The 24,801-nt window shown below is 37.2% G+C and overlaps 1 protein-coding gene across 2 annotated transcripts in view; it reads right to left on the bottom strand.

Annotated features, from left to right (window-relative positions):
• Positions 1-24,334, bottom strand: part of gpc5a (glypican 5a) — a 351,674-nt gene extending 327,340 nt beyond the window's left edge. For both annotated transcript variants that reach the window (XM_056463250.1, XM_056463258.1), the window contains exons 1-2: positions 23,972-24,334; positions 3,372-3,533 (exon numbers count right to left, since the gene is read on the bottom strand). In XM_056463250.1, the coding sequence (XP_056319225.1) occupies positions 3,372-3,533; positions 23,972-24,122 (313 nt within the window). In that variant the 5' untranslated portion in view covers positions 24,123-24,334. The remainder of the gene's footprint in view (positions 1-3,371; positions 3,534-23,971) is intronic.
• Positions 24,335-24,801: the final 467 nt, after the last annotated feature.

Genomic DNA, 24,801 nt, shown 5'->3' with positions numbered 1-24,801 from the left:
GAACACACTAAATAATGTTTGTTGTATTGTCTGTAATAAAATACAAGCCAAAGTACATTTAGAAATCACTTCTTTCTTTTTTTAATTGAGTTTTACATTCTGTCCCAACCCAGACAGCCGTGTAATAATTAACAATAATCTACATGTATCAGCCTATACCAAACAAAATACACGCTCAATCATGCACCGCAATCATCACCGCACGAACAACACCGCCAAAGTCAGCATAAGATGTGACACTTCACTTTTAATGTAATGGAGACTCTTAATCTTCCCTCTGCTGGCACATTCACAGCAATCCAAGACCCGCGAGTGAACCTGCGACACACCGACTAACCAGCTTTGTGAAACCCGAGACGGAGAAGAGAAGACAGAGAGGGTTTTGTTGGAGCGGCGCATCTCCCGCATCAGCACTTGTGGGAGATTACAGCTTCTCCGGGTTTGTCATTTGGCTCAGATGAAGCATTCGCTCCTCCTGAAGGTGCGTCGGCTCCTGTGAGCTGACATTACGATGCTGCGAAGGGTTTCATTAAAGCCACAAAACAAGCATTCTGGTGTAGGGCTCATCGGGGGAGGCATTCGTTGAAAACCTTAAATTAACAGCTGAATTAAGCCCTTAGAGAGCCACCGGGGAACTAAATCACATATTGTGAGTCTCCGAGAAAAATATAGTACACTGACAACACTGTACTGTACAACTATGATGTCTGGAGGCAATATACTGCAGGGTTTATTTTACTTGGACAAGTCAGTGGTTGGGGCGTCATGGTGGCGCAGTGAGTAGCACGATCGCCTCACAGCAAGAAGGTCACATGTTCAACCCCCAGCTGGGTCAGTTTCTGTGTGGAGTTTGCAGGTTCTCCCCGTGTTGGTGTGGGTTTCCTCTGGGTGCTCCGTTTCCCCCACAGTCCAAAGACATGCGCTATAGGTGAATTGAATAAGATGAATTGGCCGTAGTGTTTATGTGTGAATGCAAGAGTGTATGGGTGTTTCCCAGTGATATGTGGTCCCAGTGATATGTCTGGAAGGACATCCACTGCGTAAAACATATGCTGGTTAAGTTGGCGGTTCATTCCGCTGTGGTGACCCCAGATTAATAAAGGGACTAAGCCGAAACGAAAATGAATGAATGAGTGAATGAATGTATTATTTTTATTATTATCATTATTACTTTTTATTATTCTGTTCTGCCTGCATTGCTAAAAAAAGACCAAACCTGAAAAAATCTGCAAAAATATTACAAATTCAACATTTTTTTAAGTTCACATATTGAACCCTTGCCAGTAAAAAGGAAGCAAATATACCATTGAATGGGTTTCAATAGGGATATATCTTTGTCCTGAGTAGGCATGTGCCGGTATCACATTTTCATGCTGCGATTAATTGACTGAGCTTTTATCACGGTATACGGTATTATCACGATATTGTAATTTTACTAGAGAAACAGGTAAAAAAACACAAAAAACTTCAGTTTCGTCAACTTAGTAACTTTAATAACTTTTTAATTAACTAAAAGTACTTCAAACATTTAAATACAAATAAATATAAACTTGAGCAATTATATCAAAGTGAATGTGCAAAGGGAAACCGTCTTCGATCAGCAATCGTGGAATGAACTGCCAACTATTCCAGCATGTTTTATGCAGCAGATGCCTTGCCAGCCACAACCCAATATTGGAAATCACCCATACACACTCATTCACACATACTCATACACTACAGTCAATTTAGCTTATTCAATACACTATTCACTCAGCCTATATTCAATAATAAACATAACAAAAACTGCCTGCTAATGCATGGGTAAATCTTCAAAGGGAACAGTGTTACATTTTAACCTCTTTCACCTCATCCTGCTTGCTGTTTCACTATCTAAACAATGAAAACATAATACAAGTCAAATTTGTTTCATTTTGATATTTGATTTACACTGTTTCTTTTGCAGAATATCAGTTTTAATAACCAATACTGGCCATTATAACAGTATAACGTACATTAAATTTAAACGATAAAGGTAAGCAATCAGTCAATGTGCAGAATCAGTGTATGTGGTTACATAAATTAATATATTAGCTTATCTTTGCACTCAGCCAAAACAGTTAACTGAGAACAAGTGATTCAAAAGACATAAGAATTGTTAGATAGAGACAACAAGATGAATTCAATATCACGTTTAACAACTATAGTGAGATGAGATCACCCAGCAGATGAACTGTCTGACAAGCACTACACTCTCACCTGGGGTTTATGCTCACCCGCTGAACTAGTGGCTGCAGCTCTGGGCAGAGATTGTGTGGTCACGTGATTTGCGTTTTTAGCCGTGTACTAGAATGAACAGAGAACTTTTCAGAATCGCTAAATGAAACGCCGGTGTATTTCCCGCGATTTCTCTGCGCCTCCCTTGCGTTTCTTCTCTCTGACCCTCGACTATTTTGACAAATACACACAGACGACGCACGCTCACACGGAGTCCAAAATAGGAGTTTGTGATTGGGCCAGCCCAATGTCAATACCGAAAAGAGCCAATGGGCTGCAGAGTGTCACATGGGCCGGCCCGGTCTGTCTGTCCGGGAAAAAAAGCATCTACTTTCAGAGAGTCACAGATCACAGCAGCGTCAATCAATAAGGCAGAAAAAAACGATAGGCTGCTAAGCCTTTTATGGGCAGATCAAATCATAAGACGATGATCAGCCCGGCCCAAAAAGTACGTCGGCCCACCGGGAAAGTGCCCGGTTTGCCAGATGGCCAGCCCGCCCCTGCGTGTGAGGATTATAGCGCGGTGGCAGCGGCGGCGCGCACTGCCTGCACACAAGGCTTCTACATGTGGGGATTGTTTACATCAGAGTGCGCATCAGTTCTGCGCAGCATATACGCAGTGTTTCTTCAAGCGGTTGATGGAAAATAAGCTAAGGCGCGTTCTAAGAATATAAATTCGGATCTATTATTTTTCACGGTATTTTGAAGTGCCCGCGATAACAATATCGTGCATATTCATTACCGTGATTTATCGCATTACCGAATACCGGCACAAGTCTAGTCCTGAGACAAACTTTTTTGTGCCTAGTGTAAAACTTTTTAAGACAGAAAATGCGTATTGTGAAACAATAATCCTAGTGTAGAGCTCATCAGTGAAACTATTATCTGAAAACCTAAATTAACAGTGGAAAGAGCTAAATTAAGCCCTCGGAGAGCCACCGGGGAACTTAATCACATATTGTGAGTCTCAGAGAAAAATATACACTGACAACACTGTACTGCACAACTAATGTTTGGAGACAAGCTGACATCATACTAAACAAGAGCACCACAAACTACCAGCTGCTCTAAGGTTGTAGATAAACCATCCACGCATGATTAACCAGCGCACTAACCTTGGAAAGCAGCCACATTTCGTGAGAAGAGGAACTTCAGGCTGGAGCTAGAGATCTGGAGAAGGTTCTGGATGTCCCGCCGGGCCGCCACCTGGTAACGCTCCTCCATCTTTTTGGTGCAGCATGTTAGATTCTTGGATGAGCAAACCTGCAGGTCTGAACCTGTAAAAGAACAAAGATTATTTGTTATTAAGGTGATAATGTAAAAAACAACACTTAAGACACAAATACATTTCATTGAACATGTACACAGACATCACTTATATGCTATATAACTGCAGGTTAACTATGTTTATATATATAACTATTAAAAGCTATTAGTTACTGGTTCACTAGTTAATCAGACGCTCTATTTTTTTAACAATTTCCTTTTGATGATTTTTTGCGATAAAAATGACTGATATTGTGGTGGTAATTACCAGAAATTTGCAGACAATTTGCGATAAAAAAAAATAAAAATAAAAAATAAAGAAGTTTATATATATAAACTTTGGAAAGTTTATTTGCTATGGGGAAAAGGCCCATTGAAGGACCCACAAACTGCCAAGGAATGGATCCACAACCGGGAAATCAGGTGAATGCACAACCCCACAATCAGGTGAATCCAGCATGTATGTGCAATAAGATCAACTGCTGGAGTTCTCAAATGACGGCGACCAATTAGAGGCAGTTCACATATCGCGTCTTGTCTAGAGTTTGTGCAAGTTTGTTACTTCCAATGGAGGTGCGTGGCTTGCGTGTGTAAGCGGTGTGACGCACTCGCGCCTTCCAGACACACTATGTTGAATGAATGCTGCAAGCACACCATGTGTCATGTGACAAGAACTTAGCGTTCAGCTTGTATGGAATAAACTTATTTCAGTTGACTAATTATCTCAGACAAACACAGAACACACAAACACTGCAGTGCGGTGTAATTTTCTCCATAAATAAAACTTGTATCCGTGTGACAGCTTGTCATTCTCTGAGAAAACGGTTGATGGTCGCCTAGCCCAGTGTTTCCCAACCCTGTTCCTGAAGACACACCAACAGTACATCTTTTGGATGTCTCCCTTATCTGAACCATTCATTTCAGGTTTAAGTCTCTTCTAATGTTCTGATGATTTGGTTCAGGTGTATTTGAATAGGGAGAGGGGATGAAAATGTGTACTGTTGGTGTGCCTTCAGGAACAGGGTTGGGAAACACTGGCCTAGCCTATTTTGTGTTTAAATTAGGAATTTTGCAGGATCGCAAAAATTTGCGACTTTTTGTTAATTTTGTGTTGGATTCAGCGAATCGATAGCGTAATCGCAAAAAACAAAGGGCCCTGGTTAATTATTAATATTAATAACTAATGACCTTAACTTTTCTAAATTTGATTGTAATGTAATAATGTGCACCATTCATAAAGCTGCTTTGAGGAATAATTATTGCGAAAAGCGCTATACAAATAGCAAATATTGCATTACTGCAATATTGTATCATATCATATCGTATCGCACTGTATCATATATTTTATTCAGCTTCATGGTTTATCTTTATGGGGAAAAAATGTAAACTACTACAAATACAATAGAAACCATTCTGACAAACAAACAAAAACATGCTGTGTTACATTTGACTTTTTACTATAATTTAGGATAAAAAAAAACAAGCAAACTTGTCTCTGGCAAATTTTTAATAACAATTCTTTATATGATTCCACGTCATAAAAACCCTTCAACATACATTAGATGCAGGACAGTATAAAATGCTTAGAGTCATCCCTAGGTCAGTCAAAATAAAGCAGATATATTATGCACAACAATGCTTGAACGTGTGCAAGAAGAATGCTGAGATTGAGATTGATATACAAAGCAGCCTCTGGTGGATTTATGAGAAATGGCACATTTGAGAAAATGTCCTCCAGTAATGTATTTGAGATTGTCAAAAATGTACATGGCGCCCTCTAGTGGATTTGTAAAAAGAAAACCTGCAAGCGTATATAGCCCAGGGTACATATTTCTGAGTTCTCAAAACTGTAGCTCTGGGCACATATCTCCAATTGTTTGAGGATTTGGAGGTCAAACAACCACAGGCACGGTTTGGATAGCCTAGTGGGAGAACACCCTTATTAGAGCTGCTGGATAGGATAATGGAAAAATCTGACATTGTGATATTTAGTTTTTCTGTGATATTTATTGCAATATTGAGATGAATTTGACCAGATTAATTGATTAGCTCTATTTGGAAAGATTTTATTCATTTAGATAGATTGGGATGATCGAGTATTTTTCTAGGCAGTGCATTTGCATAAATTATAATAAATTACAAACAAATTTAACTACAACAGAGCAGAGATAAAAGTTAAATAAACTGCGCATTAGGGTTTTTGGTCTAAAATTATTCAGGTACATAAATTGAACAATCAAACCATATTTAATAATATCTTTATCTTTTAATATTTATCAAATGATCTAATCTTACGATGTGACTACTGCATATACATGCACTGCATTATCGATGCCCAAACAATATATTGTGCAGCCCTAACCCTTAGTATTTCTTTTCAAACATATGATTAATTTAAATTTGTACTAAACATGACAGAAAATGCATGCTCTTATTATTTTTTAGGTTACTTGATGCATCAGGTTTTGAACGGCTCATTTGATTTATAGTGAGAATAACAAAAAGGAGCTTAATTTTAGATAATAGAAATTTGTAGAACAAATTATAACAGTATTGAACAAACAAGAATGCATCTAATTTATTGCTCTGAATCTCCCAAAAATCTGTCTGTTTCTGTCATAGGGCTGGTCGATTTGGCCTAAAATCAAAATCTCAATTAATTGAACATTTTAACTCGATTACCATTAATGAACTATTTATTTATTTATTTATTTATTTATTTGTTTATTCGTTTATTTATTTATTTATTTATTTATTTATTTATTTATTTATTTATTTATTTATTTATTTATTTGTTTGTTTATTCGTTTATTTATTTATTTATTTATTTATTTATTTATTTATTTATTTATTTATTTGTTTGTTTATTTATTTATTTACTTTTTTTTTTTGGCCTCTTAGCTCACTGACAGGTTTCGTACAGTAAATACGCTAACATTACCAGTGAGAGATTTTTGAATGAAGGATGCATTACTTGATTTTAAAGGGCACCTAGTTTACCACTTTTTCCAGATTTAAGACAAGTCTCTCGTGTGTCCAGAATGTGTCTGTAAAGTTTCAACTTAAAACACCCATCAGATTATTTATTATAGCTTTCAGAAGTTTGTATATTATAGCTCTAAGCATCAGGTAGCGTTTTTTGTGAACTGTGCCTTTAATGCTAGTCCTCCCCACCTACCGTTCCCACGTGCCTGTCAGTATGCTTCAATCTCTGCCTTCGGCTGCCTCAGACAACAGACAGACATGAATGAAGCTGATCTTATGTAATGTTTGTGAGAAATCCTACAGTAGGATCTTTCCCAATGATTATTTGATGTATTTGTTGTGGAGTTGCAACGATGAGTTACACACAATGTCGTTATAAAGTTCACACACACACACAGCAGACACACACACACACATAGACAGTGCGTGCGTTTAGCCTTGCACTCGTTTTGCACGCAAATGTGACAGGATACAGGTTAATCTCCACTGCTGTATGAATGTCTGTTATGTTAATGTACAAAATAAACCTGATTTAATGTCCACAAACCGGGATTGAAGCGTCTTCTTTATAATTGTTCTGACATGCAGCTGTGGTGATGAGTAAATCTAACTAACTAACAAATAGCATTCACATTTCACACACATACTATGTTTTTCTGTATACAAAGAAATTTCTGATATCCATACCAAGTTGAATTACCAATCAACCAGAAATTTAACTGGCTTGTGCAGTGTCACTGTAAAAAAAAATAATGATTGAATGACTGCTGTTATTAATTACAAACGTGCACTGTTTTAAACGTGTTAAACTAGTAAAACTCACTCTTGATCACATTTGATGATGATTGATGATCCTAGCGAACTGAACAGATCTTTTATTTCTGGTTGCTTTGCCCACGTCCTGTCTTGTTGATATGATTATATGCGTTACTATGGAGACATGTTAATAAGCAGCTGTCAATTATTTCGGTGGGCGGGTAAACTGAACTCCTACATCAAGTTGCCTCAAAATGGGGGGATTTGGATGCTATTTTAACGTCAGGAAATTTTAAAAATCGACTTATTGTCTTTAAATCACCCCGATATGACTGTGGACACACTATACCCACACGCAGTTCTGTCCAAACAGCTTACAAAAGATTATTTTCATCACAGGTGCCCTTTAAAATAATTGAAGGAAACACACACTCTCTACTATCTTTGATTATAATTGAACATCAGCGTTGAACAACTAAAATTAAAACACACATTGACTAAACCACCAGTCACTGTTTTCTTATTTTAAAAAAAAAAGGTGAAAATTAATAACTTGCACTTTTGGAAACAAAATAAATTATTTTCAATGTTTTTCATATTAAAAATAGAAAATAAGCAGTATCTCTTCTTAATAAAATAACTTATTCACTACGTAGTGCCATGCATTTTAGAATTCTAAACATAGGTTTTTATCAGGGTACACACAACAGCGCTTCAAGTCGGCGGCTGTCTGCGGCGCCCAGCCACAATTCGGGACACTTCATGTTTCTGCCGGCTCTGAGCGGCGCATCCGGTGCCTCAGTCAAAGTTAATTCAGTGTGCGTGGTTATTAGTCTCGGTGTACAAGTTCTGCACTTTAAACTAGCACACAGTTGGCTGTAAAACTATACTAAGACTAAGCGGAGAGTACAAAATCATTTGTGTCTGTCCGAGTCGTACAGCTGAATACTGGTCATCTCACACATGTTGCTTCTCTCTGTTGCCAAACACAGAGTGGGGAGCTCTTGGCTCTGCCCCCTTGTTATGTTGGGCGGGAAGTCGAATTTAGGCCGCATTTACACTGCACTGTTCAAGTGACTCAATTCCGATTTGTTTCTCCCATGTGGCACAGATCGGATATGGCCCATGTAAGTGTAAGCAGGAACCAATCACATGGATTCCGATTTACTCAAATCAGATTCAGGCCTTGTTCATATGTGGAAATTTATCCGATATGAATCGGATCTGTGCCCTCGTGTCTGCAGTGCAAGCAGGTAGATCGGATTTTCACCTGTCAATGCGAGTCGCGCATCATTAAAAACCATAGCGAATGACGTCAAGTCTGACACTTTCATTTCAGAACAGACTTCAGCAGAGTTGCAAACCTTAAATCTCCTTCATGAGGACTTAAACAGCTTTTATATTGTCATAAAGCACAGGTATTTAAGCATGTTAACGAGAGCGAGAGAGCGCAATGTCCGCCACAAAACCAATATAAACCATATTATAAAACTAGCGCATACATTACATGCATAAATCACGCCATGGACATGACATTAAGATGCCTACCGGTTTAAAAAAGCTTATATATCAAAAGAAGATGGACAAATGAGAATCTTTCTGTCATAAACTATAGTAAAACAGCTTGTCAAAATCTGCAAACAGATTACATACAGGAATAGAGAAAAGAGCATTTTTTATTATGAGCTGTTAGTCAGCGCCCACTCTTTTTTTTTTTGTTCATTGCGCATTTGCCGTGTGCTGTGTAAATGCAGACGATTGGATACGAGTCACTTTTAAAAGATGATGTAAGCAGGTCATCAAACAAATCGGATACAGCCACAAAATCTGAATTGACCATCAAGATCTGCAGTGTAAATGCAGCCTAATTTTCATGTGAAGCAACACACCCCTAAAACAGCAACCTGTGTGCACACCCCCAAAATGACACTTTTTAACACTTAATAAAAAAATCTGAAATGTGTTTTGAACTGAACCTAAACTGGCACACTCAGAAGAACCATAATATTATTATTAAATCATAAAAAAGGGGTAAAATATGTGCTTAAACTGTATTTCTTGCATCTTCTGTAAGCAAATGTTTTTTAATGTAAACTATTTTAATGTAATGGAAAGTATGTTGCCTCAACGCATCTCTGGCGCAGCTTCGTCAATAGTCAATGTATTGCAAGGTAACACAATAGTAACAAACAGAGCAGGGTCACGTGACTCCACTCGCGGTAAGGTAAGTAATTGAAAAAAATTGACCGACAAAAATTATTATTGGTTCTGAATGTCAATTTCGATTACTTGTCGATTAATCCCCCAGCCCTAATCTCTCACAAACATTGCTGCAGATTTTAAGACAAGACGCCAAAAACATTTAATTTTAGGTAGCAAGAAATCAGAAATATTTCCTGCTGTCCAGCCTATTTCCCTCCATCTTTTCCAATGCGTCACATTATTCTTTACTTTTACAAATCCACTCATTATCATACTCACACCCCCACCGGGTGTCATGACACACAACATTGTGCAAGCTGCAGCAGGATGAAATGGCTGATATCCATAACCATCAACATTCTTAACCCACTAAAACGTCACGTAATGCTACAGGAGGAAAAAAAAGAAACTTTTCTGCCCCAAAAAGGTCAGTGCAATTGACAGCACCTGGGGGTCTATAGCTGTAGGAAAACCTGACAAGTTGAGACGAGCCAAGTGTTGCTAAAGACACTATCAGCACACCGCAACGCAATGTTTTGAGTTCCTGAGCAAGATGCATAGGAGATGGCGTTGAGGAAAGGAATTCATCTCTGTCTCGCTACAAGCAAATGAAAGCGCCCCAGGAAGTGTTTATTTCGCACTCGCACAACCAGCTAGATGTTTCAGAGCGATCACTTGAGAGAATAAACCCATCCGACTGTGAACTTTACACCCTCCCTTTTTTACCCTGGTTTCACATGATTCAACAGGCTGTGAGGTCTGGGTACTGCTGGAGACCACTGAAAAAAGGGAGTCGTGTATAGGACGTCCCACAAACAGATAATCTGCTAGCTGACATAACATCAAACCACTCAGGATATTTCTCTCTCAGTTAAAACTGGGGCTGCACAATATATTAAAAAAATAATCTCAAGAAAGAAAAAAAATCTCAAGAAGAAAAAAAAATCTCAAGAATTGTGTTCAACCCAAGCTCATTATTGATACGTACCCCTATATGCATTTTTGGAGAGTGCAAAATACATCCCAGGAGGTACTTTTTAGCAGTTTTTGTTACAGATCGCTGTGTGTACTTTTTTCAGATCTCAAATTTCTCTGGTGACTACCATTCCCACCTGCTGTTGTCCACCAGAAGCCGCTGTCGACTGACTGACCGACCGACCAACTGATCGATGCCCCACCCACCCCATTCCCTAAGCCTAACCAATAGTTTCAGATTTTACCACGTTTTCACCCTGTTATTTACTTGTTTATTTTCTGGCTTTTGTTTTTGCTTTACCTGCTTTCTGGAACTATTCTTCGCCAGACTTGAACCCTGTTGTCATGATCAACTCCACTCTCAAATGTCTCAAATCCTCCTACGTACATGCCGAGCTACTGGACAAACTGGTAACAGCCGGAAAAGCCGTCTACATGGAGGTAAGCGGTCAGCTGGAAGTGCGAAAAGAAATACTGCCCCGTAGCATTCGTTGAAAAGATGAAATGCAGCCATACGTAGCTCTGGCTACATGAATTGCGCTCTCCAGAAATGTATACAGGAGTACGTGTTCACAACAGGCTGTGTTGATTGTGTTGTTTCAGCTCATTTTAAATAAGAAGATTGAACAAGCTGCAAAATAAAAGGATAACAGCCGATGAGAATCAGAATTTCCGCCAAAGTTTCAGTCATTCGTGGTGTTTTAACGTCTAAATGTTTGCACGTTTTCATAGCTTTTTTAATTATTTAATAAGCTCCGAAAAATAACTATTGAGCAATTCCATGCAAATGTCAAACTTGCCATTAAAAAAATACGTTTTCACCAAAACAGCGAAACCGTTTCTATGTTTTTTGTAAAGGCTTGTATTTTACAGAGCGGTAAATATACTCAAAAATGTCTCTGTCAGTGTATTCAAACTATTATTTTTGATTAACCAAAGACACACAAGTGCCAATTTCACACGTCACATCCATAACAGAGTTTTTTCCTCATAAATGCAATCATGTTAAATAAAATCAAATCAATCATGTTTGTTCTACAGAGAGCCAACCCTTCTCCATTTAATTAGCATTTTTTCTTTTGGGTTGTGCAGTTTAATTCACAGAATGTCTACAAAGTATTTTGTAGACTGTAAACTCCCAGACTTTTTGGTCACATCCATAACTCATGTTTATTTCCCTCATTTAAAGTACAAAACAAGTTTACAGACTGATATTTTTTTGACCCGATAACTCCAGTAGTTTTGCAATATATAAACAGATGTTTCAATCTAATGTTAACATTTACTTTCTCTATGAATTTATATTTAGAATTTTTACTGCAAATGTCACATCTATAATGCTGGACTTGCTCTATTACTCTATTACTATTACTATTTTTTGCAAGTTTTAGCATGATCATGATCAAATGTTTTCTTTTTATTTTAATAAAAAATTGCTGATAAAATCGCATTTTGCAAGTTAGCTATAAAAATATCATCACAAGACAACACAGAAATCAGAGAGTGAAATTCAATACCTTTTAATACCTTTTTTAAGACTATTTCCATACATTTTAAGACCTTATAACCACTTTTTAACCGTAAACACTGGAGAGATTTTAACTTACAGTATATTTACTAAATATTAATGTAAGAAATTAATCCAAAACTAAAACATGATTCATATACTGAATAAATCTATTAAATCTAGCTAATTCAGCAAGTTGATGCCTATTCACCTTATTCTTTGCGTACGAGCGTGCGCAGCCATTTGAATCATTTTGGCTCGAAACTTCCAGTCTCATTCACTTCCATTCATTTTTAGACGTTAAAAACAGCTCGTTTGGCTGCTTGGTGTTGAAAACTGATATTTTCTTATTATATTATTCTACTTTGTCTGTATTATAATGCAAACACTTGTTTGTAGAGTAAGTAGTTTTACCGTTTTTTGCCATTTATTATTCCTAGTCATTTCTCCAATAGGCGACTGAATCGGAAGTTCTAAAACAATCGCAAAAATGCGCGCACTTCAGCATTGAAGAATAAGGTCAATAGAACTGCAGAAATAACAGTGTTGCCTTAGTTACTGCAGTAAACAAAGCAGCATGATGTCAAAGCTGGTAGGATTTCATTGATTTCATAAACACAGTATCCTGATATTCACAGATTTAATTCAGGCGAACTTTACCATACACCATACATTGCATAATGTGTTACATTTTGTGATTTTTTGCAGTTGAATAAAAATCTATTTTCTATTCAAATATTTAAATATTTTGCAGTGTTTGTCTAGGATTAATTAGAGTAAACATTCATTACAAGTTGTTTCAAAAAAGCGCCTAAATAGTTTTGCATTACGTGATTTTGTTTTCAGCCCATTCATGTATTTCATCACTGAAGATTTCTTAAAAAATCTACTTATCAGTGGGGTTTCTTCTAAATATATCATTAAATACAGAGAAAAAATCTCTACTAAAGACAAAAAACCCACATTCAATACACATTCACTGAAGATTTCTTAAAAATGGTGTAAAAATCTTGTCTCGTTGGGGGGGGGGGGGGGGGGGTGTCACATCATGTCACATCTGTCTGGGGTGTACTCATTTATGCGGAGCACTGTAAATACCTGAAATTCACATTTGTGTGTTGGCATATTTGCCATGTGTATGAGAAGAACTCAATATCAGCTTGAAATCTTCAAACCAATAAAGTTATCGTAAAAGAAATACAAGCCACTAGTGAGAAGGAAGCTGTTTATATTTTACTTTAACTTGGTGTTTATGTCAGACTAAAACGGCAATGAATTTTGTGCGCAAGTGTGTTTTAGGTTTCAAAAAAATGTAGGCATTTTTTTTTCTTCCAGTGGGCCCGTGTTTGCTGACAATTTTACCACATTGCAATGCTCAAATATAAGAAAACACTCCAGTTCCTGCTTCTTTGAAGCCTCTCAGACCCCCAGAACTTTCTAGCATGAAGGCATTAAAAAGGGAATTACCACAAAACCCAAGACTGATCAAACCAAAACAAATGCAGCGTGAGGCTTTGGCTTTCAGTCTTCCAGCATTGACAAATCTGTGTTTCGGGGCTCTGAGCGAACCAATGAAAAACCATTTAGGAAAGACGTTCAGTTCTGTTTTCAACCATGGCCTTAAGATTACAACAGCTATAGTTTCCAAGAAAAATGTCTGGCACGCAAGTCCATGCTAACTTACAGAAATAAAGACTTATTGCGGAATCATTTAAACGTCAAGGCGACTATTTTTAAATCTTTTATTCTCTCCCTCACTGTGGTGGTCAGTTTATTTGGCATTTTAAAGCCCTAACAAGGGGTCATGCGGTTGACCTGGAAAGCGCAGCACATCAAATGGCTTCGTCCACGTTTGGAAGCAGAGCGCATTCAGAAAACTGCAATAAAAAGCGTGTCCTTCAAGACAGATTTACCATGCATCACCATGTCTTGTTTATTCTTTGTTGCATTTTGTATGACAAACTCATAAGAAAAAGAAAGGCTTTAAACACGTAGCTGTATAACATGAAAACATAAAGAAATGCGGTGATTGGAAAGACAGTAATTTGAAAAAGTAGAGAGCAAGGTCAAAGTATAAGAGGCCAAAGGAAAAAAAGAGCATAATGTTTTTAATTATCTCAAACTTTTTATCTAGTCTCAACACATTTATATAGCAGAAAAGAGAGAATGCATAAAAACATGCAGCTGTTTGTGCTAATAAATATACACAAACCTAAAAATATACTTATCAGTGGGGTTTCTTTTAAATATATCATTAAATACAGAGAGAAAATCCCTACTAAAGACAAAAAAACCACATTCAATACCATATTTCAAGAGTTCACACTTAGCTGATGATTAATTATAAGCTTGTTTGGCATGCTGTCCCGGGAGAGAGCCCTGAGCTCATAAGATCCTCGAGCCCGGGGCTCCCTCCCGTTGCAAGGCGAGAGGGGAGTTTGAGCTCAGGTAGATCTCGAGAACTCCCCCGCTGTAATAACCAATGAACAGCCAGTGATTGCTCTTAAGAGATAACCATTTACTAGGAGCATGTCTATAGTGCCGGTTTGGATTAGTCAATTAACTTATGTTGCATGTTTTTTGGATGGTGGGAGGAAACCGGGGAACCCGGGGGAAACCCACGTGAGCACGGGGAGAAAATGCAAACTCCGCACAGAAATGTCTGCTGGTTTGGTAAAGCCTAGAACCAGAGACATTCTTGCTGTGAGGCAACAGTGCTAAGCACTGGGCCACCGTGTCACCCATCTAGGAAGAAGGAGGAGTAGGGGTGGATGGGGGGATTCTACAAAACGAAGATAGCGGTGGTACGTAACCCAGGGTATTTGTAGTAGCTTAGGAGTCGTCTGATTGGTGCACTGAGAATTGGATAATGCGGATCCAGCCGCTAGCAATCATAAGCACGTGATCCTCTCGAAATTAGTTTATAACTAAACTTCACTTAAAACAACTAAAGGTAATTATTCATCCTGATCTCACAAGGAAACAACTATTTTACGTTTTGTCAGTTTACTGCCTAATTTATACAAATTCGTATAGTTCAGTCATATGAAAATGTATGATTTTAAAAAGGAAGCGTGGAGCCAAACCCTGCCCCTTAACCCAACAGTCATTGGAGAATAAACAAAACATACTAAATTGCACAAATGCGATCGTACAAATTCGTCACTAAATCAAAAAGTTACAAATTGGCGTGCGAATTATTATGCAAGTTGACTGAAAAACTAAAAAAAAAAAAGTTGAACTTGTTACCAATGTCAAGATATCGACCTGTTAAATAAATACTGGATGATTTGTACACTGTAAAAAATAAATCCGTAAAATTTACGGTAAAAAAACAGCAGCTGGGGTTGCCAATACTTTACCGTTAAAAATGCGGTACAAACTTTTTACGGTAAACTACCGTATATTATTAATTTATAGAGGTAATATGTCTGTATTTTGAATTACCAACATCTACACATCTTTTGTTACACAGTTAGACACGTTAACACAGCCATATGCAGGTGGTGATGAGGAAGTTACATAATGAACCAATGCTTATCACAACCAACTTTTCCCACAAGCAGAAAAGTGTATCAGTATATAGAAGGTGCTCAGTGTCATTCACACAGATACTAAACACCAGTATGGTAACACGCATAAAATTAAAGTCATGAAATAAACAGTTTATCAACATTAGACGTAACATAAATCATATAATGTATATATGTACAGAACTGATGGGGAAACAACTACAAAGATCCATAATGTCAAAAAAGTGTCATAAATGTCATAAAAAGTGATGTGCCATGCAGGGAATTCTGGGAAAGTCCATTTACGGTTATTCGCCGTATATATTAAGGAAACATACTGTTAACCAGGATACAGATTTGAACTGTAGCATTTTTATAGTTTTTTACCGTTGAAATCACGGCCATTTTTTACAGTGTAGGGTTGCACGATATTAGAAAAATCCAGCATTGCGATATTTAGGTATTCTGTGATATATAGCGATGTGAATTAGGGGTTGCACGACTAGCTGACTTTAATGCTCTGCCATGACACTTCTTGACTGACTTCGACTAGTCGCGCTAAGAAGATCATGTGGTTTGACCTGAACTACATGGCAGCTTTACACACAAAGGTGGTTCACTGTATGAAACTGCCCTCGAATTATTTAAGGTTATTTTTCAAAGATTGATGTGAACTTTAAGTCGTTAAACGGATGCCAGTTAGGTCCTTTTCAAAGCGTAGATGCTGTAACATATTTTGTGAATTAGTCGTGAAGTACGCAAAGCGAACTGTGAAGTGTGCAGCCGCCTGAGGTGTAACAAACTTCATAGCATGTATAAACATAATCCCGGTGATCGCGATGAAGATGTGCATTAAGGAGATGTCTGATAAACAAAATGAGCAGTGACCGTGGAAAACGCCTGAGTTAAGCAGGATTTTGAGCAGCTTTCTAGTGAGCATGATCATAGTGGTCAAATGAGATGAATAATTTAGGCAAGGCAAGTTTATTTCTATAGCACATTTCATACACAGTGGCAATTCAATGTGCTTTACATAATCAGGAATAAAAGAAACAAGTACAAGAGAAATAAAAACAAATAACTAGATATTAAAGTTTGAGGACAAAATTTATGGTGGCTTGAAAAGCAGAGTCTAAAAGTTTGAAGTCGTTTTAAAGTGTAAATAACTGAAGCAGTTTTTATGAAGTTTGATACAGTCGGCATAGATAAGTACATAAATGTTAGCATGTTTCTAGTATGGATTGGCATGTTTCTTGGTAGGCAGTTGCTAGGTTGTTCTGAGTGCTTGCTAAGGTGTTGCTAGGCGGTTGCTAAGGTGTTGCTAGGTTGTTGCTAAGGTGTTGCTAGGTGGTTGCTGAGGTGTTGCTAGGTGGTTGCTAGGGTGTTCTGAGTGGTTGCTAGGTGGTTGCTAAGGTGGTTGCTAAGTTTTTGCTAGGCGGTTGCTATGGTATTCTAGGTCATTGCTGAGGTGCTGCTAGGGGGTTGCTAGGGTGTTCTGAGTGGTTGCTAAGGCGTTGCTAAATTGTTGCTAGGCGGTGGCTAAAGTATTCTGAGTGGTTGCTAGGCAGTTGCTAACATAAATTAGCATGATTCTAGCATGAATTAGCATATTACTAGCATGTTTCTAGCATGAATTAGCTTGTTACTAGCATGTTTCTAGCATGAATTAGCATGTTACTAGCATGTTTCTAGCATGAATTAGCATGTTACTAGCATGAATCTAGCATGAATTAGCATGTTACTAGCATATTTCTAGCATGAATTAGCATAATTCTAGCATGAATTAGCATGATTCTAGCATGAATTAGCATGTTTCTAGCATGAATTGGCATGTTTCTAGCATGAATTGGCATGTTTCTAGCATGACTTAGCATGTTACTAGCATGATTTAGCATGTTAGCATGATTCTAGCATGAATTAGCATGCTTCTAGCATGATTCTAGCATGAATTAGCATGTTACTAGCATGATTCTAGCATGAATTAGCATGTAACTAGCATGATTTTAGCATGAATTAGCATGTTACTAGCATGTTTCTAGCATGAATTAGCATGTAACTAGCATGATTCTAACATGAATTAGCATGTTACTAGCATGTTTCTAGCATGAATTAGCATGTTATTAGCATGATTCTAGCATGAACTAGCATGTTATTAGCATGATTCTAGCATGATTCTAGCATGAATTAGCATGTAACTAGCATGATTCTAGCATGAATTAGCATGTTACTAGCATGTTTCTAGTATGAATTAGCATGTAACTAGCATGATTCTAGCATGAATTAGCATGTTACTAGCATGAATTAGCATGTTATTGGCATGATTCTAGCATGTAAGTAGCTGAAAGCCGATTCACCCTGATTTTACAGAACTCTTGGAATTTCTAGTTTATATTATCCTAAAGGTCTGAGTGATCTGTTAGGTTTGTATTCAGTGAGCATATCTGTAATGTATTGAGGTTGAGCGTTGACAAAGCATTTGTTTAGCACTATATTAGTCAATGGTAATGTTGAGCTGTTTTAAACTGTCAAACTGCCTCCTTTTCTTCAAGTAAATCACAAATTGCGGCATGTTGCAAAACATTTTCCTCGTGTCTTATTGATGACGTCACCAGCAACTAGCCGTCATCGACTAGACTTTGATAAGATAAAAGTTGACTTCCAAAAATCTTAAGTACAATTTGAACAGATTACTTAATGTACTTAATGTTATTGGGGTGATTCTGTAGGGGATTTCATTTGCACAAAATCTAATAAACTATCTACAAGCATAGATGAATACAATAAAGGAAAAAGATACAATTAAAATATCGCTTTCTGAGTCTAACAGTAATCAGGTACAGTAATTGAACAATAAAAATAAAAATGTTTCGATAAAATTAATCATGATTAATTTTGTATGCCTGACTGCTTTTAAAATCAATATGCAAAAATAAATAAATACATATACAGTCACAGGCCTTAAAAACACATCGCTGATGGACATCCAGCGTTCTCTAGCCTCCAGTGCCTAGACTGCAGCTCTGCACAGAAAGTTTGGCCAGAGGAGAAATGGTCATCCCCAACTGAGCCTGGTTTCTCTCAAGGTTTTTTCCTTCACTTTCGTCAATTGGTGAAGTTTGTTCTTCGCCACTGCTCATGAAGCTGCGCATCAATGGATTTGCTCTTCAGTGTTTGAACTTTAAGCAGTGAAAATTAAACTGAACTGAGCTAAACTGAACTTCAACTCTGAAATCTGGAGTGACACTGGAGTTTCAATTTACTAAAATGTCTGTGTTAAGCTGCTTTGACACAATCTACATCGTAAAAGCGCTACAGAAATAAGGATGAACTGAGTTGAATATAAATTATGTGACTATTGCGAATGATCACACTACAATATCGATGCTGAAACAATATATCGTGCAGCCCTTATGATTTGATTTGCATTTAATGCATATTTCATCTCTTAACAGCAAAACTGAACACAATGAGCTTCAGATTTTAACTGCTCCCCACCGAAACGCCTGGAGTACAGGATGAGCAACGAACATAAACCCCTTTCATGGAGTTTTCTTTGAGCTACAAAAAACTTTAATAGCCAACCGCATCTCTAAATTCCTGTAAACTCCGAAACAAACCTCTTCCAAGCAGCACTTTGAAGTGAGCTCCATTTGATGACCTCTGTGGGAAACACTGCACAAGCTGTTCTCCTCAAGCCACTTACCATCCATTAACGCAGTAAAGTTTGTCTAACTAGTTCGAGGTTGCTCCTGCCCTCTGATATGAGCCACCACCGTTCATTATTGGAGAGGTCACCAAACTCGTTTCACATCACAAGAGCAACAGGAAAATGGGACAATTATCCAAACAACCTGACAAAGATCATTTCACAAACCTAAACAGTCCTGGGAGATTTATATGACAGCTGTTTAAACCAAACAAAAGATCATCTTGTGACTAATTAAGGCAATATTCAAGAGCGTCTGACCTTGTATAGCCTACCACTTGATCTCTGATTTGAGAAAGCGTCTCAGCTTGAGGGTAAAAAACATGCCAAGTGAATTTGATCTTTTTGTTTTTCGTCAGTAGATGGTGGAGGCTGCACTCGAACGTAAAAATATATTACTAAAAACATTTCAAAGGGCACTTCATCTTAATTTCCTGTCAGGATATGCCGTGTACAAATCCTGAAAGCAATGAATGCATTCGAAAAACTGCCAGCCCCTTTCTGAACTACTTCCAAATTCCTTCAGTGAAAGTGTTTTTTCGTGAAAGTAAACAGCAAATCTTTTGGTTTTGAAGTCTTTCGAGGGAAGCGACACAACTTTAGGATGCTAGAACTGCTCCATGAAGCACTATTCATTACTGGTGTTTATTTAAAAAGCTAGGCTATTCATGTCCACACAGAGAGTTGAGTTTTAAAGAGCTAGTTCACCCAAACTGAACACTTACTCACAATTATGTGGATTCAGAGACATTTTGTCGAACAAAAAAAGATGAGATTTTGGATTAGAAACATGTAATCACCATAGACTGTAAAATATATGGATGTAGTATCCGTGACGTCACCCATAGGTTTCTGAAGAGCGCAAAAGAAGCTACAAGTAGGCGCGGCCAATCGTCGCCATTTTGTTCGCGTGTCATCGCACCCACGGCGGGATACCAAAGGGCAAAGAGGCGGTGAGTTGGCGGAGCTACAGACACCTGCTGGCACTTTGCTTAGACCTGGCAGACAGACTTTACTTTGGGAGAAACGCTTGATACTTCATTACCTGCGACTCGTTTGTGTTCTGACCACATGTGCTTGGCTGTACACTATATCAGTAAAGTGTTTAGACTTTCAAAAACACTGTAGTAATACGTTGAGCGACTAAACATTGTTCTTATGACGTTTTTCTACAGGAGGAAAACGCGAATTACTTCCAAACACTTTAGATATAGTGTGTGTGTTAGTAAATGCAAGACTATTGATGAACTCCAGCATAACACTGTATGATAACGCTTCAGATGACTGTTCTAGAGCCTACAGCTAATCAATCTGTCACATTCTGGAGTGCTTTACAGGTCTAAAGAAAATTATTAATGATAAATGATCTTAAATAAAACAAATACATTTATAGAGATGGTATACAAGTATATAACTTTACTCACATGGGAAATGAGGCCACATGAATGGTTTGTGAGCACAATTAAGTGCACACAGCATCTCATATCATCTGATAATTGTAAGAAATAAGTCCAAAAGGCAGCTGACTGTGTAAAGCCACATAAAACAACACAAAAATACGATGAATATGCTGAGATCAGCGGCTAATCTGCCGGATTCAGCTGAGGTAAAGTGACACGACCAGCGAGACCTAGCTGTCACTCAAGTGGCCTAGCCCTTAATTATGCAAACTTAATATAACCTAATATAAAGCAAATGGATGAGTTATAAAAAAATTCACCCCCCTCACAGTTGTCATGAAGGGTAATAATAGCTATATGAACCAAAATGGTTCTTTGTACCAGGCTGTAAACACCTTTTTTTCTACTGTAAAGTTGGCCATTCTAACAGTGGGCTCAATTGCAATTTGCTCTATTATGGAGCCAGGACTAATGGAATTTTGATGAATTGCAGTTTCAGTTACTTCCGTATTGGCTTCCCGAGGGAGAGCGGGAGGTTGCCGCTTGGTAATCACTGACTTCCATAATAGAAAAAACAAATAGGCCTAGCTACTATGGAAGTCAAGAATGTTTAAGGTTTTTGAAGCATTTTTGCTCAAACGTTTGGACACACTCCTAAAGGATATTAAAAGCTAATTCAAATCAATTGAAAGTCTACATAGGATCATCTGCGGATATATGATCAATAAAGCATAAATTTATATGACACTGTATAATAATTAATATTTTACAGTACTGTGACGATTGAGTTTAGGGTTAGAGTAGAAGTAGACGTCAAAAAATAAAATGTATTGGGTAATTTATAACAAAAATAATACTTCGTCACCTTAGAATTATAAGGTTCTCTCTGCATTCTGAATGACTTTGGGATATTGATCTTCAAAGTTTTTGCATTCCATATAGCAAACAGTATGTGTGTAACATTTGTTTTCAAAATAAAAAGTCTTAAAATGTAAACAACTTATAAAAAATATCCCATAATGTAAATAATTTTGTCATTTAATAAGAGTATGTTAATAACACAATTTTGACAAAAATGTCAGATAGAACCTTATAACTCTAAGGTGACGACTTGGTAACTACTGTTTTTCCATTACTGTGATGAGTGGGGTTAGGGTAGGGGTAGATGTTAAAAAATACAATTTATTGGGTAATTTAATAGATAACATAAATAATACTCTGTGCAACTATCATTTTATTATGTTACTGTGAAGGTTGGGTTTAGAGTTGGAGTGTCTGTAGAGGCTAAAAAATACTATTTATTGGGTAATTTAATAAACAATATAAATCATTTTTATTAACTTCTGGCTGCAACTGTATCTGATCTGAAAACATTCTGAAACTAACGTCACTATGGAAGTCAATGTTTACAAGTTTCCAACATATTTCAAAATATCTTCTTTCGTGTTTAACAAAAAAATTAATTAATTAAACATGTATGTTACAAGTGAATGTTGAGTAAATGACAGCATTTTCAGTTTTGGGTGAACTATCCCTTTAATGTTAACGTAACCTCAAAGCCGGTAAACGCGCCCCGAGGGTATAATTCTGTGAAACGTCTTGATAGCGTTATTTTGAACTTCATATATCAAGCGATTAAATATTTTAGGTCAATATTGTACAAAGTAGCCTACTAATACAGCCTACTTGTAAGTGTGTTGATGAGAAAAACAGCAGGTTTCGCTAACAATAATTAATATTTTTACAGTACTGTGACTGTTGGGTTTAGGGTTGGGGTAGGTGTAGATGTTAAAAAAATACAATTTATTGGGTAGTTTATTAAATAACAAATAATACTCGGTAACTACTGTTTTTTTGTTACTGTGACGATCGGGTTTAGGGTTGGGGTGGGGGTAGACGTTAATAAAATACAATTAATGTGAAATTTATTAAATAATAAAAATCATTTTCATTAACTTCTGGCCTTAAACGTGTCTGATCTAGCAACAACCTGAAAAGATTCTCAAACTACTATGGAAGTCAACGTTTACAAGTTTCCAACACTTTTCAAAATATCTTCTTTCGTGTTCAATAAATGAAAGCATTTTCAGTTTTGGGTGAACGTTACCAGCTCAAAGTTATAAACGCACCCCAAGGGTACAATTCTGTGAAACGTCTTCATCATTTTGAATTTGAAGTTCATATATCAAGCGATTAAATATTTTAGGTCAATATCATACAAAGTAGCCTACTTGTAAGTGTGTATAAGAGAAAAACAGTAGGTTTCGCTAACAATAATTAACATTTCTACAGTACTGTGACAATTGGGTTTAGGGTTAGGGTAGAGGTAGACGTTTAAAAAATCCAATTTATTGGGTAATTTAATAAATAACATAAATAATACTCAATAACTACTGTTTTTACGTTATTGTGACGGTTGGGTTTAGGGTTGGGGTAGGTGTAGATGTTAAAGAATACAATTTATTGGGTAATTTATGAAATAACAAATAATACTCGGTAACTCAAGTTTTTACGTTACAGTGACTATTTGGTTTAGGGTTGGGGTAGACGTTAAAAAAATCCATTAATGGGAAATTCAATAAATAACATAAATCATTTTTAATTAACTTCTGGCCTCAACCGTATCTGATGTAGCAACAACCTGAAAACTACTATGGAAGTCAATGTTTACAAGTTTCCAACATTTCTCAAAATATCTTCTTTCGTGTTTAACAGAAAAAAATGAACTGAACTGAACTGAATTAAACAAGTGAAAAAATAAATAAAATAAAAAAACATTACAAATGCTTTGCTTCTTAGACTTTACACACCTGAAACTTGCCTATATCACTTATTCACTGTTGCTCTTATAGTTGTGTAAATTGCTTCCTTGTCCTCATTTGTAAGTCGCTTTGGATAAAAGCGTCTGCTAAATGACTAAAAGTAAAGGTTGAGTAAATGACAGCATTTTCAGTTTTGGGTGAACTATCCCTTTAACGTTACCTCAAAGCCGGTAAACGCGCCCCAAGGGTATAATTCAGTAAACCGTCTTGATAGCGTCATTTTGAAGTTCATATATCAAGCGTCTACATATTTTAGGTCAATATCGTACAAGGTATTAATATAGCTTACTTGTAAGTGTGTGTATACCAGAAAAACGGCAGGTTTCGCTAGTTTGAATGTCGATCAGCTTTAGGTATGATATCAAGACTTCCGCCTCAGAAAAAAGTCTACAATTTTGGACGGGATTTTTTGTCATAGAAATAAAAACCTTTGTTTGTTTGTTTGTTTGTTTGTTTGTTTAGGGAAATTTAGGCTAATATTAAACAGTTAGCAAATCAAGTGTGGTCAAAACAAAACAAAACCAAGCGGCTATAAAACCCATGTTATGAAGATCCAGCACATCACTGCCATGCCAAATTCTTACCTGTTCTCGGCGTGTCAGGTATTGATTTTGCAGGTCCGATTTGTTTCAACTGAAAAACTTTACGCACTTCCTCGCAATCCATTAAAGTCCCCCGACACAGATCTGTGAAAACCGCTAAAAATGTATAAAACAAAACTCCACGCATCCCCATCTCCTGAAGCTGACCAGTTGAGAAATATGATGTCCGTTGAAGGAAAACGCGTGTTGATTTGCTCTTGGAAGACTTCTGGTGAATACAGCGTTGATTTTAGATGAAGAAACATATACTGAAGTGATTGTACATCACACACACGCGCGGCTGGGGAATGTTTCACACAGGACCTTCAAAAAGAGCGCAGTAAATGTGCTGCTGAAAGACGGAGCTGTCAGGAGCCAATGGGCGGAATCATTAGCCTGGTCCAACTATGAGCACACACCATCTACAACAGAGCACAACTAGCACTAGTACACGAGGAGCATTTTTTTTCTAGTATATCCTTCTTAAATTTGACCCTCAGCTATATTTACAGAACTTCTTTGTGAGCGCTAAAAGTTAACATTTATTGAAATGTTATGCTAACACGTCGCGTTTGCTTCAGGTGGTAACCATGGCAACAGTTTGAAGATTCCCGTAGTGGTCGGATTAATCGCTTGTACCTCACAATTCGCCTGTATTTACACCCTGATTAATGGTTGTGAATAGCCTGCTACTCGGGGAGAGTAGGGGGCTATGCAAATTATAAAGCAGGCAAAGTTTTGTAGAATTATACATTGGAAATCTCACACTAATTGTTACTTTCACACACACAAAAAAGTTTCGCCCACTACAACGTGTCTCGGACACTGAAAGC

Source organism: Danio aesculapii, chromosome 1 (assembly GCF_903798145.1).
Source record: "Danio aesculapii chromosome 1, fDanAes4.1, whole genome shotgun sequence".
NCBI lineage: Eukaryota > Metazoa > Chordata > Actinopteri > Cypriniformes > Danionidae > Danio > Danio aesculapii.
This window is presented reverse-complemented; position numbering and strand designations above follow the sequence as displayed.